Below are 13,878 nucleotides of genomic sequence, written 5' to 3' on the forward strand. Positions count from 1 at the left end.
GAGAAGCATCTATTTGTCGCTATTCCGAACGCACCCGCGCCGTGCGCCGACTCGCTCGTTCTGTAGAAAGAGAAGTTCGTGCTCCGTCTCCTCTTTCACCTGCATTTTGCCAATAATTTTGTTTCGTTCAGTCAGTCAACTTCCGACATTTCTTCTTTGTGGTTGTGCCCGAAGTCGTCTTTCAAAACTCAGTGGGAATAAAATTCTCTATTTATCAATCAAAAATAAAGGGAATAATCTGTCGCTATGGCTGAAAAGGAAATAATATCAAGTAACCAAATTAATAATGATCAATTCTTTGAAGGTGTTGAAAAGCTAATAGAAATTTGGTTTACACCGGCTAAAAATGCAGATTTGAGAAAAATTACACGGTAAGTTTCACTTAGCAATAAAAAGGGAAATGATAAAATAAAACTTTTGTTAACTTTATCGCAATGTTTAAATGGTTCGTATAGGTTACCGGCATTTTGTTACTTGTGCTTAGTCGATTCAATAGCTGAATCGTAACAGTAACTTGGATGTTAATTTACGAGGGAAGTTTTTAGATTACATTGTATTTTTTGATATATTCTGCCACTAAATGAGTGTGTTTATAAAAAAATGTAGTGGAACGTTCTGGAATCAGCTGTTGTCGGACGCGGCAGTTGGTCGCTCCGCTGGCCAATGGCCACCAGCGCCGATGCCGCGATGTTCAAAAATATTTTCCCCTGATTAGAACCCCAACAGATGCTTTCTCGTTATTTATAAACAAGCTGTATGTTGCATTTAGATTAGCGGAATTCGATTTATAATGAGACTTAGTTTTGGATGCATGTTTTCTAGCATGCTTGATTTATCGGTAGTAACAAAGCAGACTTAACCTATACATACATACATGTTGATAACATCAGGTAGAGGGTCACTTTGAATTTTTAATTCACAGCAAATCTGTAAAAAGGAATTTGTAATAAGATTAGTAACTGTTATTTTCATTACTTATCTTACTACTGTAACAGTAGTTCATATTGTGTTATATTTTGTATGTGATTTTAAGATAATAAATTCTAAGTTAATTTATTTGATTACAGCATTAGAATCTAAACATGTAATTTATCTATGGTATTTTCCCTGCAGCCAACAATGGGAGAATGTGCTCAAGATTGTACGGTGCGAGATCATCTCTTTCACACAGAGCGAGCAAGTCGACGCCTATGTCCTCAGGTTAGTGTTATTGTAGTTCTGCTTCTCAATTTATCTCTACAGACTAAGAACTTTTGTTAAGTAAGGGAAATGTTTAACATGTATGTATTATCGGGTGTTTCATATAATTTTACAGAATTAAACTCACATGCTTCAGGCTTTTCTAAGTTTTTTTCTTAATTAAATTACAAATTTATTTGATAATTAGTTGATAATTCTGGTAGTTTACTACTAGCAGAATATGTTTTTTCAACATTTACTATGGATTTACCCAAGTTTGAAGTTAAGCCACACATATTTTAATTGATTTATTTTTATTTTGGAAGAACTTAATATCACCACACGCCTCTCCAAAATATGCCAGGAGCGAACCCTTAGATTTTTCGGTCACATCATGAGATCACCAATGCATAATATGGAGAAGTGTATCTTGGGGCAAATGAATGGTAAACGCGCTTGGGGTGGGGCTCGTAAGAGATGGTCTGACTGTGTGAGGAAGTCGACTGGCGGCAGCCTATACCGTGCAGTCCACATGGCTTATGACCGCGTTCAATGGAGACACGCTACATGTGGTCGCGATCCTCAGCATTGAGGGAACGAGGAAGAAGGAAGGATTTTAATTGATAATTCTAGTTTTTGCTGGTTTAGCATACCAGTTATCTCTATTGATCTAAATGTATTACCATGAGTAAAACACGAGTACCAACAAGATAAGCATTATGAAAGTTCCACTCAAAAGGATCTGCTTATCTCGTTTATATCACTACTAGCTTTTGCCCGCAGCTTCGCTCGTGTTAAATTCGAAAATTGCGGAATTATCCATACAAACTTCCCCCCCCCCCATTTTAGGGAAGTGGGGGGTAAGAAAGACACAATAAGTAGCCTATGTCACTCTCCATCCCTTCAACTATCTCCACTTTAAAAAACGCGTCAATTCGTCGCTCCGTTTTGCCGTGAAAGACGGACAAACAAACAGACACACACAGTTTCCCATTTATAATATTAGTATGGATGAATAAAATTGTTTTTCTAACTGTTAAGTGGTCAGGTCAGATACCCCTCTTCAGATATCTCCAATAAATCTACACAAAATAAGTTGTAATAAAATAATTAATTGTTATGGAGTTAAACCTAATAAATATTTTATTTTTTTATTTATTTTTTATTTTTTATTTATTTCTTGATGAAAATTACATGTTATTTTAACTTAAAAATAGCACCAATTCACAAAAAGATCGTCACAACATAATAATAAGAAAATAATTGATACAAACAATAATAATCATCAAATTAAAAAGTAAACCAATAATAATATGTCATAATAAAGCAATAAAATAAAAAAAAAAATAAAAAAAAAATAATAATCTTGTTTTAATTTAACTCAATTTTTTGTTGACTTGTCAAGTACCTAAAGTATATCATAATTAGTTATCATTGGATGGCAGTGGCAGTTCGCAACAATAAATTGGTATGATAACAATGAAGCAATGCCCAATTATAATATTAATATTAAGCTAAAAAATACTTTAAATCAACATTTTTAAGGCACCAATTAAAGACTAATTAGTATTTTATTACATATTCTATCTGAAAAAAACGGTTAAGTTTCCATAGTACTCCTGTATTGCAATAGGAAACTCTTACTTCACTCAAATGTTAATATTATCCTATGAATTAATTAAAGTAAATGAACTTAAATGTTCATAAAGATAAGCTATCGATTATAACGATGTTTACTAATAGGCACGCGTCAACATTAGATAATATAAACTATCACGAACTTTGTATGTGAACTGTTAAAAGGAATAACGCCTTAACTGAGTACATGTACATGTAACTGAGTACAAAACTGTATTTATAAAAAAAAATGTCCTATTTGCCTTGAGAAGATATTTATGACACAACTGTAGCATGAAGTAAAACGCACTAAGGATGAAGGTATTTGAGCTCATACATACAGCCTCTCAAAATATAGACTCTCTCAAACAAGTCTGTCAGTAAATAAGGACAAAGAAAACTATAGGTATCCTTTTCTCTAGCACCCTAAAGAAAAGGATGCATATAGTTTTCTTTATTCTTATTTACTGACAGACTTGTTTGACAGAGTATAGAAGAAATTATTAAGTGGCAACATAGTAGTATCATCCCATTTTCTTAAATACTTATATTGATTTGAAAGGAAAGACACTACAATATAGCAACTTTTTAATTTCTTCTTTATTTTGCTAGGCTGTAGTCAATTTATGTATATTCTATGTGACTGAAATTACCTACGTCAGAGTTACCTATTATGTATAGTATTAACAACGTACCTACGTAAAGATAAGCATACTGGCTTGACCCTTATGTTATCTAACTATTCAACTATTCTGCCAATGGAATAGTTTTAGGAACTGGCAAAATCGCACTACGTAAGTCGTGCCTACTTGTTTTCCACGCGGCAAATATTACATATATGGAAATACGTAGGTGCTTCGTGGAAACTTTTCCCCCTTTAAGTGACTCGTTTTAATTGCCTTTGCGTGTATCTTGGTGATAAAATATGGAGGATCTGTTTGATGTTTTTTTATTGTTTATCTATTTGAATAAAATATTAGTGCGTTTAATTTAACAAGAAATTTTTCATAGATAACCTATCGACGTCTTCATGTCAACGCTTTTTAATTGGTTAAAAGGAGCATAAAATATAACTAAATAAAAAACCATAATGCGATTCTTGTATGATTGGTTTAATATTTGTCTAAGTACTTAATAATCAGTTCAGCTTTACTGGTTACAGTGGTTATGTAACAAAAACATGCTGTAAAATATTTAGTTCAAGGATAACTTTTTGTGCTAGATAAGTGAAGATCCGCTTATTCAGTCACTGGCCGAAATAAAACAAAACTTATCGTTGATTTGTGATTAAATTTTAGCTTTTGACGCTACTCGACACTCTACCAAGTTACAAGGTATCGTTAGATAGTACCTACTACAAAACGTAGGTACCTACATTTGCAATATACCTAAACTAACTTCTATGTCAACAAATGCAAAGGCCGGATAGCAACAGCAAACGCAAAAACAAATATCTAACTAGAATTTATTAGCATGTCCATAACAATATCTGCCATTCTCAACCAAAAGGTACCACATTGTAGCTTGAGCATAAGAACGCTCCAATATCCTATAAAGATACTAGCAAATTTCGTTCTTGTGGTAAGCGACAGTGGTACCTTTAACTTAAAAACGTCACGTATATAACAGTAACTTTCCGGCTGTCAGTCGTATTCTTTTTTTTTAACCGCCAATTTATCCATTAAACCAGCATTATATTTATATAACCGGCAATTGAGACGTATTAAGGACAAGACAGACGTTCCGACTTTACGTGTCAGATGTAATAAAGCTGTAAACATTGGCACTTGTAACAAAATTGGTTAAACGGATCACAATCTGTGAAGACAACCTTGCTCGATGTCCTTGCAAATTGATTACATGTTAGCTAGCAAATGTAAAAATGTAATGTATGGTCAGAGGTAACTAAACCTCGTTGTATGTATATAGTTTTTTAGGGTATCAATCAACTATCCGCAGCGATTGTTTCAGCTTAATTTCTAATGTGTCGTGCAGACCTTTAAGTCAAATTCCTTATGTTTTAATGTGTGAACATTAAAATGAACTACAACTCGTATAAACCTACCAAGATTTCTATATGTCTGTCTAACCAAAATAAAGAGTTAGGTGATTTGGCCCCTTAGAGATTATGTCTGTCTCAATCGACTGATTTATCAATCAAGTGACCCCGACAATTGCCTCTCGACCTTCTTGTACGAAGCCATTTGAAAGTTACAAAAGTAATAAAATAAATTGTCCAAGGGTAGAATTGCTCGAAATTGCCTTCTGGCAAAGTAGCTTGCCTTTAGAGGTTAGCAATTTTGTACATATATACACATGCCCCCGCATTCCAGTGAATGACATATTAAAGTCCTTGATGTAAACATTAGCTGTTCTTCTGTATTTTCGAAGGTAGGTACAATTTAAGTAGGTACGATATTCCACTTTTAAACACATAATTTCGATAAGTCTTGAGCTCAGCGTTTTCGCTATGTTACACAGATGACACATAGGTATTCTCATGACTACACGGTTACATTTTTCCATAGCTAAAACGACATAGTTAACGCTATCCAATTAAGTCATTCTTGACACGCGCATCCCCGTCTGTGCCTCCAAGGCTATCGTAAACTATAGGTTATCGCCAATAGTAAACTACGCATGGCAATGATGTGATGTCACTCATTAATCGACTAATATCTGTTGCCATGCAGCGGCAAGCGGGGCAGGGTCATCGATAAACATTATCATCTTCCTAAATTGCCAAATGGTGATAAAAATCACGCGTCGCAATAACCACTAGATCACCAAGGACATCTTAAGGTTTAACGGAATTCTATTCTAGAAGTTTTTGTCAGATTATTAATGATAACTGTTGTTTTTTATGGATCATATTAAAAAAAAAATAGACGCGATGCCAAGTAACGCAAATCTTGATTTAAAAATACTCGAATAGTGTTTTTGGTCCCGGCGTCGTTGCCACATAAATATTAGACAAGTTTACGTATACAGTAGGACGTAACTAATGTTATGCTTAACTTTAGGTCATTTAAGGAAGGTTTAATTTTTGTCATAACTGAAATATCGTCAATGTGTATTATGAATGTAACTTAGCAAATGAGTTATGGCAAAATACTTTGGGGAAATGCGGCACTTAGATAAAGATATAATTATTGGCGTCTAAAGTTGTAAAAGCGTCTAAACGCGTTTCAAAAATAGCACTAGACAAGCTTCAGGAAATGCCAAAATACTGTAAATAGCCACCTGCTACTCATAGTAGGTATATCCCTTTGGCACCGGCTGATTCCTACATGTCCCCAGTCACCTGTTTACGTAATTTGCACGTAATTTGCTACGTAGAGTACGGCGGTAGACGCATTCGGTGACGTTGCTGGCAGGATGCCAAGAGTGAAAGCCGTATGCGGTATATCTGCGAAACTTCACGTCTGAAATGTACTATTGAATGTTGACATTGTAATAAGTAGTTATTTATATTGACAATAGAGTTGCTGATGGTCTTAAGATCTCGCCAAGTTCATATGAGGCTGAATCGTTGATCCCAGCGGTTTCACGTGAAGTTAAAGTGATTAATTTGTGCTTTAAGATAATTCTTATTGTGAATTTTAAGTACCTACGTTTTTGCTCAGACTTTTCGCCTTATAATTTTACTAGAGGTAACTGTTATATTATGGGATTTTTCTGGGTAGGGTCAGAATGGGTCAGATGAAGCATTTGCTATGACACGGAAATGTCATCATTAATGTCAAATATTAAATGACGATGTTCCTCTCAGTGAAAAGTTTCTGACCTAAACTCTTGAAGTTTATGTATGAGAGTGTTTATTTTCTCCTGTTTAACATATTATATCCATGTATATTAAAGTAAACTGGTGATTCATGATAATTATCATTCAGGGAAGTTAATACTTGTGCGATTGTTTTTTGATAACGTTTTATTTGTACACTCACGCAATAACTTACATTATCATTATTCATAATATCAATGTTTAAAAATAGGCTTCCTCTTTCATTGTTTATTTACATCCGAAAAACATCGTTTAAAATTTCAGTGGCATTGCACTCTGTACATAAAATGTTGATGATATTTTTTAACACATTTCCATCGATACAATGTGTCATAGTCATATGTATATGTTACCTAGCTTCACAGCCCGACTGTCATCCTTTTTGTAAATACATCTTTTCGCCGATTTCTAATTTATTTTATTAAGAAGAGTTTTGACGCAAATCCACATCCAAGGCCTTTCCATCAAGACGTTGTTTATTCGAAATTATGACGCAGTAAGTGTTCAAATATACTGAAGACTAGATTTTGAATACACCAGTCGATAGAATATAAAACAAAAATATTGCAAAATGACAGCCTATGAATTCTGTCAGTATTTTCAGGAGCCGAATTTTATTGAACTTGTAGGACTAGAAAAAACAACTCCTTTAGGTAATGACCAGCATATTTATGAATATTTTTTTTCGTTAACACAGACAAGACAAATTACACATTTTAACAGAAACAAAAAAATGAGAAATGGTTTCATCTCAGCATGTTGCTCTTAGATACTTCAGATTTTAGATATATATAAAATGGACTCATTTTCATTTGCTTGCTTCTGTAAAATTACGTCAAGTTACGTCATGCGTCATGCAAGATAAGGTATGTGATGGATGTCGTGTAGATAATGATAAAGAGCGGTGAAGAATGTTCCTTCACCGCTCTTTATCATTATCTCCACGTTCTGTTTGTTGGTTTAACTACACCGTTTCCATGCGGTATTTGTCCTAAACAACAACACCAGTATGAAGGAATTTCCCACTTCAAATGAAACTTTTCCTGCAAAACTATATACTTTTGGGTCGTCTCGTTCCTAAATTTGTCCGATTCTGCATTCGTCAGCCATTCTTTATTCGTCACGATCGTCGATGGTCTTTTGTGACTGTTTTTCGTGTTTTTTCGTAGTCCCGGACCAAATACGAAATGACGAAAAACGATTGAGTCGAAATAAGAAAAGGGCCAACAACTCATTATGGTCAACGACGATAATGACTGCAAAGCAGACTTAGTTGACGAATGAGGAATGGCCGACGAAAGCAGAATCGGAAAAATTTATTAGGATCATGACGAAAAACGAACGAGTCGACCCAAGAGTATACCAAAACATTGTTTGGCAAACTAGTGCAAAAGTGATTTTTTTCTAGGAAAAGACACATTTGAAGTAGAGTACTCAGACGTTTCTACTTGAGACGACGTGAAAATTCAAGAATTTTCATAACCTAACTTGCATAAAAATGAGCGGTGCCAAGGGCATTGAACCCTTTTCTTCCAACCAGACTTACTAGACAGACTTTTTGTCGTAAGTATATAATTTTTTTATAAAACGAAACACTATACATTTTCCTGATCACGACTTTTACTAACAAATCGCTTAGTTACAAGTGGCGTTTTCAAGCAAAAAGGTAGGCATTATATACATAATAAAGATTCGAGAAAATTTTGTCCCTGCTGACAATGTCGTAACTTTTACTTGTATACATTCATTCATTCATTTATTTATTCTTCAAACAATACAATCATTGTGTCAGAAATTCCATTATATACAACATAAATAAATAACAATACAGTAAACCATTTGAATTAATACTAAATAACAATCACAATTTTATCGACTTATATCCTATCAAATATCAAATATTTCTTCAACACTATAGCAGCATCTAGTCAATAAGAATGATTTTAGATTGCGCTTAAATGTAAGCCAATCCGTAATGACTTTTAGACTAGGAGGAAGCCTATTAAATAAAATCACTTGCTGATGTCTTGCACAATGCTTTATAACCTGAAGTTTGGGAAAGAAGTTGGGCCTAATGTTCTTCGTCCTTGTAGCTAGGCGAGACTCTAGTTCTTCAGCTGTACAATTGTTATAATTATTTTTAACAAACTGTGTAAGAAGTATAAGAACATACAGACTGGGAGCCGTGAGAATACCCATGTTCTTAAAATGCTCTCTACATGAGCTAAGAAACGGAAGATGCACCATTGCTCTAATAGCTTTTTTCTGTGCAACTAAGGCTCCGTTGATATTATATAAATAACTATTGCCCCAAAACCTAATGCTATAGCGCAATCTGGACTCAACTAGAGCATAATACACTAATTTAAGTTGATCCAAACCTAAAACATCTCTAAGGCTCCTAAGAGCGTAACACGCAGAATGGATAGAATTGACTATAGCCTCCAGTTCTCGCTTCCAGCTTAAGTCAGAATCTATGAAAACTCCCAGAAATTTTACGGTCTCTACAATTTTCAAGCAAACCCGGTCCATGGTAACAACAAGTTTATCAGCTTTTTTGGCATTTTGTTTGAACAGCATAAGGTGGGTTTTGTCTGAGTTCAGGCGTAAGTTGTTACTTGAAAACCAATGTGTAAAGGCTGCAATAGTACTATTGGTTATGCTATTTAGCTCCTCTATGTTATCCGCAGATATAATCGCATTTGTATCATCCGCAAATACAATCAAGGAGCAACAAGGTACTACAGTAGACATATAGTTGACTAGGTCATTTATAAATATTAGGAAAAGTATTGGGCCCAAAATGGAACCTTGCGGTACCCCTCTGTTTACCCTTACCAGCTTTGATTTAACCGGAGTATCAACTCTACAACCACCACTTATTTCAAAATTACTAATTTCTACATATTGGTACCTGTTTTTAAGATAGCTGGCTAAGAGATGATATGCATTTCCCCTAATTCCATAAAACTTAAGCTTTTCCAAAAGAATTACATGATCGACCGTATCAAATGCAGAGCTCAAATCTAGGAAAAGACCTACAACTCTTCTACCAACGTGTAATTTAGTAATCACGTCATCTATTAGGGCATCTACGGCATCGGATGTTCCCTTATTCTTCTGGAAACCGAATTGTCGCGGGTCTATTACATTACTATCCTGGAGGTGTCTCAAAAGTCGTGTTTTGATTAACTTTTCAAAAATCTTTGAGAGCACTGGCAAGAGTGCAATAGGCCGGTAGTTCTTTGGATCATCCTTTTTGCCTTTCTTGTAAACGGGGAGAACTTTAGCTACCTTTAGTTGGTCAGGAAAGACAGCGAGATCATAGCAATTATTAAAAAAACATGCGAGTGGCTTAGCCAATATCTCTATGCAATTTTTAACTACTGAGATTGGCATTTCGTCATGCCCGCACGATTTTTTATTTTTCATGTGCTGTACTGTCTTTGTTATCTCCGATGGGGTAAACGGTTTCCAAGAGATATCATTGTAGTTCCCATTATTTTTATTATTTAAATACAGGCACCGAACTGCAGCATTCAAATCACCCGTACTCGGAGATTTCGCATGATCAAACTGCGATGAAAAAGCATCAACCACATCTTTAGGATTTGTTATAGTACTATTATTGATGTTTAGGGACAATTGTTTTTTACTGTTAAGGCTTAATTTATTTCTATACTTATTTACTACATCCCATATGCCTTTAGAACAGTGCTTGTTCTTAGAAATTTCAGATTGAACCGCGATCCTTTTAGAATACCTCAAAACCTTCCTATAAATGTTAATGTACTTGGCTCTATATTCCAGAATCGAATTATCGCAAGTAGCTTTATTAACATTAGTGAGTACTCTTTTCATTTTACTTGAAGTCTTTATTCCTCTGGTCACCCATTTAATGGAATGCGATTTGTCGAGCCTAATCCTAATTTTCTTTTTCCTAAATGATTGACGAAACTGTGTACTGAGAGTCTTAAGAAATACATTGATCCCCATTTGACGCCAGTTAATTTTCTTTATATTATGTCTAAAGTTTTGGAAGTTTTTTACGGTAAATTTCCTTTTTTCTGTCACTAACACTGGAATATCTCGCTTTTTACTTTTATTTGCATTTTCCACATTAAGGCTACAGAAAATCGCAGCATGTCCATCAGCTAACCCATTATGATCTATTTCAGTACCACTGATCAACTCTGCAGGAATATTTGTCAAGTAATTGTCAAGACAAGACTGAGAATCGTTCCGCTTGAACGTGACCCCGTCAAGAAGATGTCGAAAGTTGTAACATTTCAATAAATTCAAAAAGTCATTACGATGTCTAGTATCAGCCAAAATGTCAATGTTGAAATCGCCACAAATTATGGCCTTCTTATTGAAAAGGTACTCTAAAAGTCGTTCACAGTGTTTCATAAACAGTTCGAAGTTATTATCGTACGGACTTCTATAACAACAAAAAATATTAATATTAGTAGCAATATCTCTCACTCCACACAACTCAAAACCGTCGGACAAATATAATTTTTTACAAATTTCTATTTCATCAGTTTCTCTACCAACTTTACTCATGATAAGGGTGCCTCCCCTTTTTTTAATAGGTCGTAAGTTGAAAGAGGCTAAACTATAATTGTTCAGGCTAAGAGAGGAGATTGAGTTTTTATTTAAGAAATGTTCGCTTAAGCATACAAATTGTACATCACTTTGTTGCTCTTCAAGGTAAAGTTCAAACTCAGTATTTTTATTTAATATTCCACACACATTCTGATGTAGCAGAGTTACGCTGGCTCTAGATATCTGATTAACAATTACATTGCTATTCGATCGAACATTGTCACTTATTTGATCTGATAAATTGCAATTTGTGAATTTTGTACTAGTATTACATTCATTACATTTGTTATGGACGAAAAAATGTCTCTGGGTTCGGTGATGCTACTGTAGCTTGCTTACTATTTTTACTACTTCTACTTTTACTACTTCCACTTTTCGAGTCAATATCCTCAGTTTCTTGTATAAGATTGTACTCCTGAGTTTTTGACAGGGACCAAAGGTTCCCCAAATTAACATGTTTTTCAATGGATTCAAAAATGCGTTCAATACCTCTTCGGTTAATTTGATTAGTTGTATGGCTATAAAGCGAGTAATAATTACGATCTAGCGACAAACACATGTTCGAATCCAAGATAATTGCATACTTATTGTCTAGATTGTCATGATACAGTTTATAATTAAAATCATCTATGCGAGTATTAAACAAACACACTTGGTTTGTGCACTTAAAAGTCGGTAAGCAAAGTATAATGTTCGTGTGTTGTACCTTTTTGAGCGTGGTTTTTATAAAGTTTACTAGTTTGGCGTAATCCTTGGTCGATTCAAAGTCCGTATTTCCTATAAATAGAATTGCAAAGTCTAATAGTGTGAAGTTTTGTAATTTGTTCTCAATGTTTTCCATCAGTTGGGTAATGCCGCCATTTGGGATCTTATAGTGGCAAAAATAAGCATTCTGTAGATGTCGCTTTGCAATTTCTAGAATACCATTTGTGGAACTACTGATAAGGCACACTTTTGGGCGGTGCATGTCAGAAGTCGAAGATAGATTTTCCGGAACTTCGTATACTTTCTTTCTGATATTTCCTTGAGTCCTCGAGGATTCCCAAATTTTAAGTTCCGTTGTTAGAGCCTCTATTTTATATTGCGCTTCAGTTAAAGTCGATTGGAGTAAGCTTATTTCCTCCGTGAGGGCGTATATCTTTTCTTCATACAGAAGCAGGGTGGCGTGATCTGGATTTGGAATATCTGGTTCGGGATTGGATTCGTTGAGAGTCTCGTCTTGCGTAGTCTGTGTGATATTGAGTTGTGGTACCATCCTGGCTATTTTGAGACACTTCTTTGTAGAGTTTCTTATAGATTTATTACTGCCCGGTGCGGAGGTACATACTTTTAGAAGAGTGCTAATTTTTCTTTTGTATTTGTCTATTTTGCGTTTAAGTTCATAATTTTCTGATACTTGTATTGCAATTTCATTTTCAGCTATATCTAATTTTTCCTGGAGAATCACATTATTTTCTTTTGCTTTTTCAAGCTCGTCGTAAACTTGCATATTATGGATACTAGTACTCAAATCCGGGAGACTTCTGTTTGGATGGACATTTGAAGCTAAAGTTCTTGGATTCATCATATCTGTCGAGGATTCCGACTCTCTAAGCGTATCATCCTGCGAAAAAGATGACGAAAGGGACGATGAAATTGACGAGTCGCATGGACTTTGCAGGGACAATCCTATAGGTTGTTTATCAACTCCTTTTGGTGTACTGGTGTCAGTTTCTATTAATAATGACAACGACGTGTTAAGTTGACTTAGTATGGGCAATTCTGTTGACTGCTGCTCCTTTTCTTCTAGGCTTATAATATTGTTCAATATTGTTGGTAATGGGGACCTGGTGTTTGGTGAGCCAGAAAAGTCAATGAGTTGTGTTTGATTTTCTGTTGGTGTACTTGTTATGTTCTCTATACTAGTCATGTTGTCATTTTTATCCTCCTGTAAATTAGTTGCAGGATTCTGTTCTTGTATGCAATCTGACTTGGCAGGGATAGTAATTTCTGTGCAGTCAGTGTTTTGCAAAGAACTTGTTTCAGATGCCTCATTTTCAAAGGTTTCTCTTGCTTTACTCAAAATGGCATTCCGTAGACCTCTATATGCCACATATGTACACATAACAACTGTTTTATGTGTAGTAAACGTGTCAAGTGAACCACGAAGGGGACGGTTCGACGCCGCGCGGGTAATATGCCTAAATATTATGTATTATACGTCGGGTTGCCACGCCGTATATACCACAGGCGTCGCGTTCAATCGATCTTAGTGACCGGCCACACCAGAGCGTCGCGTGTCTCGGGGCCCGCAACGGGCGTCCGCGCCACGCCGCTTCAGTGTAATTCAAAAAACGCCTCCTCAGTACATTTTGTATAGGAAAGACGTAAGACGCGCCCCAGGTGGCGTGGCGGCGGCGGGGCGCGCGCCGCGCCGCTTGGCGGCGCGCCTTACGTCCTTCCTATACAAAATGTACTGAGGAGACGCTTTTTGAATTACACTCAGGTGGCGTGGCGCGGACGCCCTTTGCGCGCCCCGAGACACGCGACGCATAAGTGGGAACGCTGCCTTACCTGACGTAGAGTTTAGTACATAGGCTGGCTTCAAGCAATAGCACGTTGTAATGTATGTGGATTTGATCCGATTTTAAGTTACATTTCGGATTGTATTGTTGATTTTATATACATACTAGCTTTTGTCTGCGGCTTCG

General features: G+C 35.7%; 1 protein-coding gene across 1 annotated transcript in view; it reads left to right on the forward strand.

Moving 5' to 3' along the window:
* The first annotated feature begins 11 nt into the window (after positions 1-11).
* LOC125231005 (S-adenosylmethionine decarboxylase proenzyme) overlaps positions 12-13,878 on the forward strand; it is a 45,967-nt gene continuing 32,100 nt past the window's right edge. The window contains exons 1-2 of the mRNA XM_048136333.1: positions 12-371; positions 1,114-1,200. Of these exons, the coding sequence (XP_047992290.1) occupies positions 247-371; positions 1,114-1,200 (212 nt within the window). The 5' untranslated portion in view covers positions 12-246. The remainder of the gene's footprint in view (positions 372-1,113; positions 1,201-13,878) is intronic.

Source organism: Leguminivora glycinivorella, chromosome 11, assembly GCF_023078275.1.
Source record: "Leguminivora glycinivorella isolate SPB_JAAS2020 chromosome 11, LegGlyc_1.1, whole genome shotgun sequence".
Taxonomy (NCBI): Eukaryota; Metazoa; Arthropoda; class Insecta; order Lepidoptera; family Tortricidae; genus Leguminivora; species Leguminivora glycinivorella.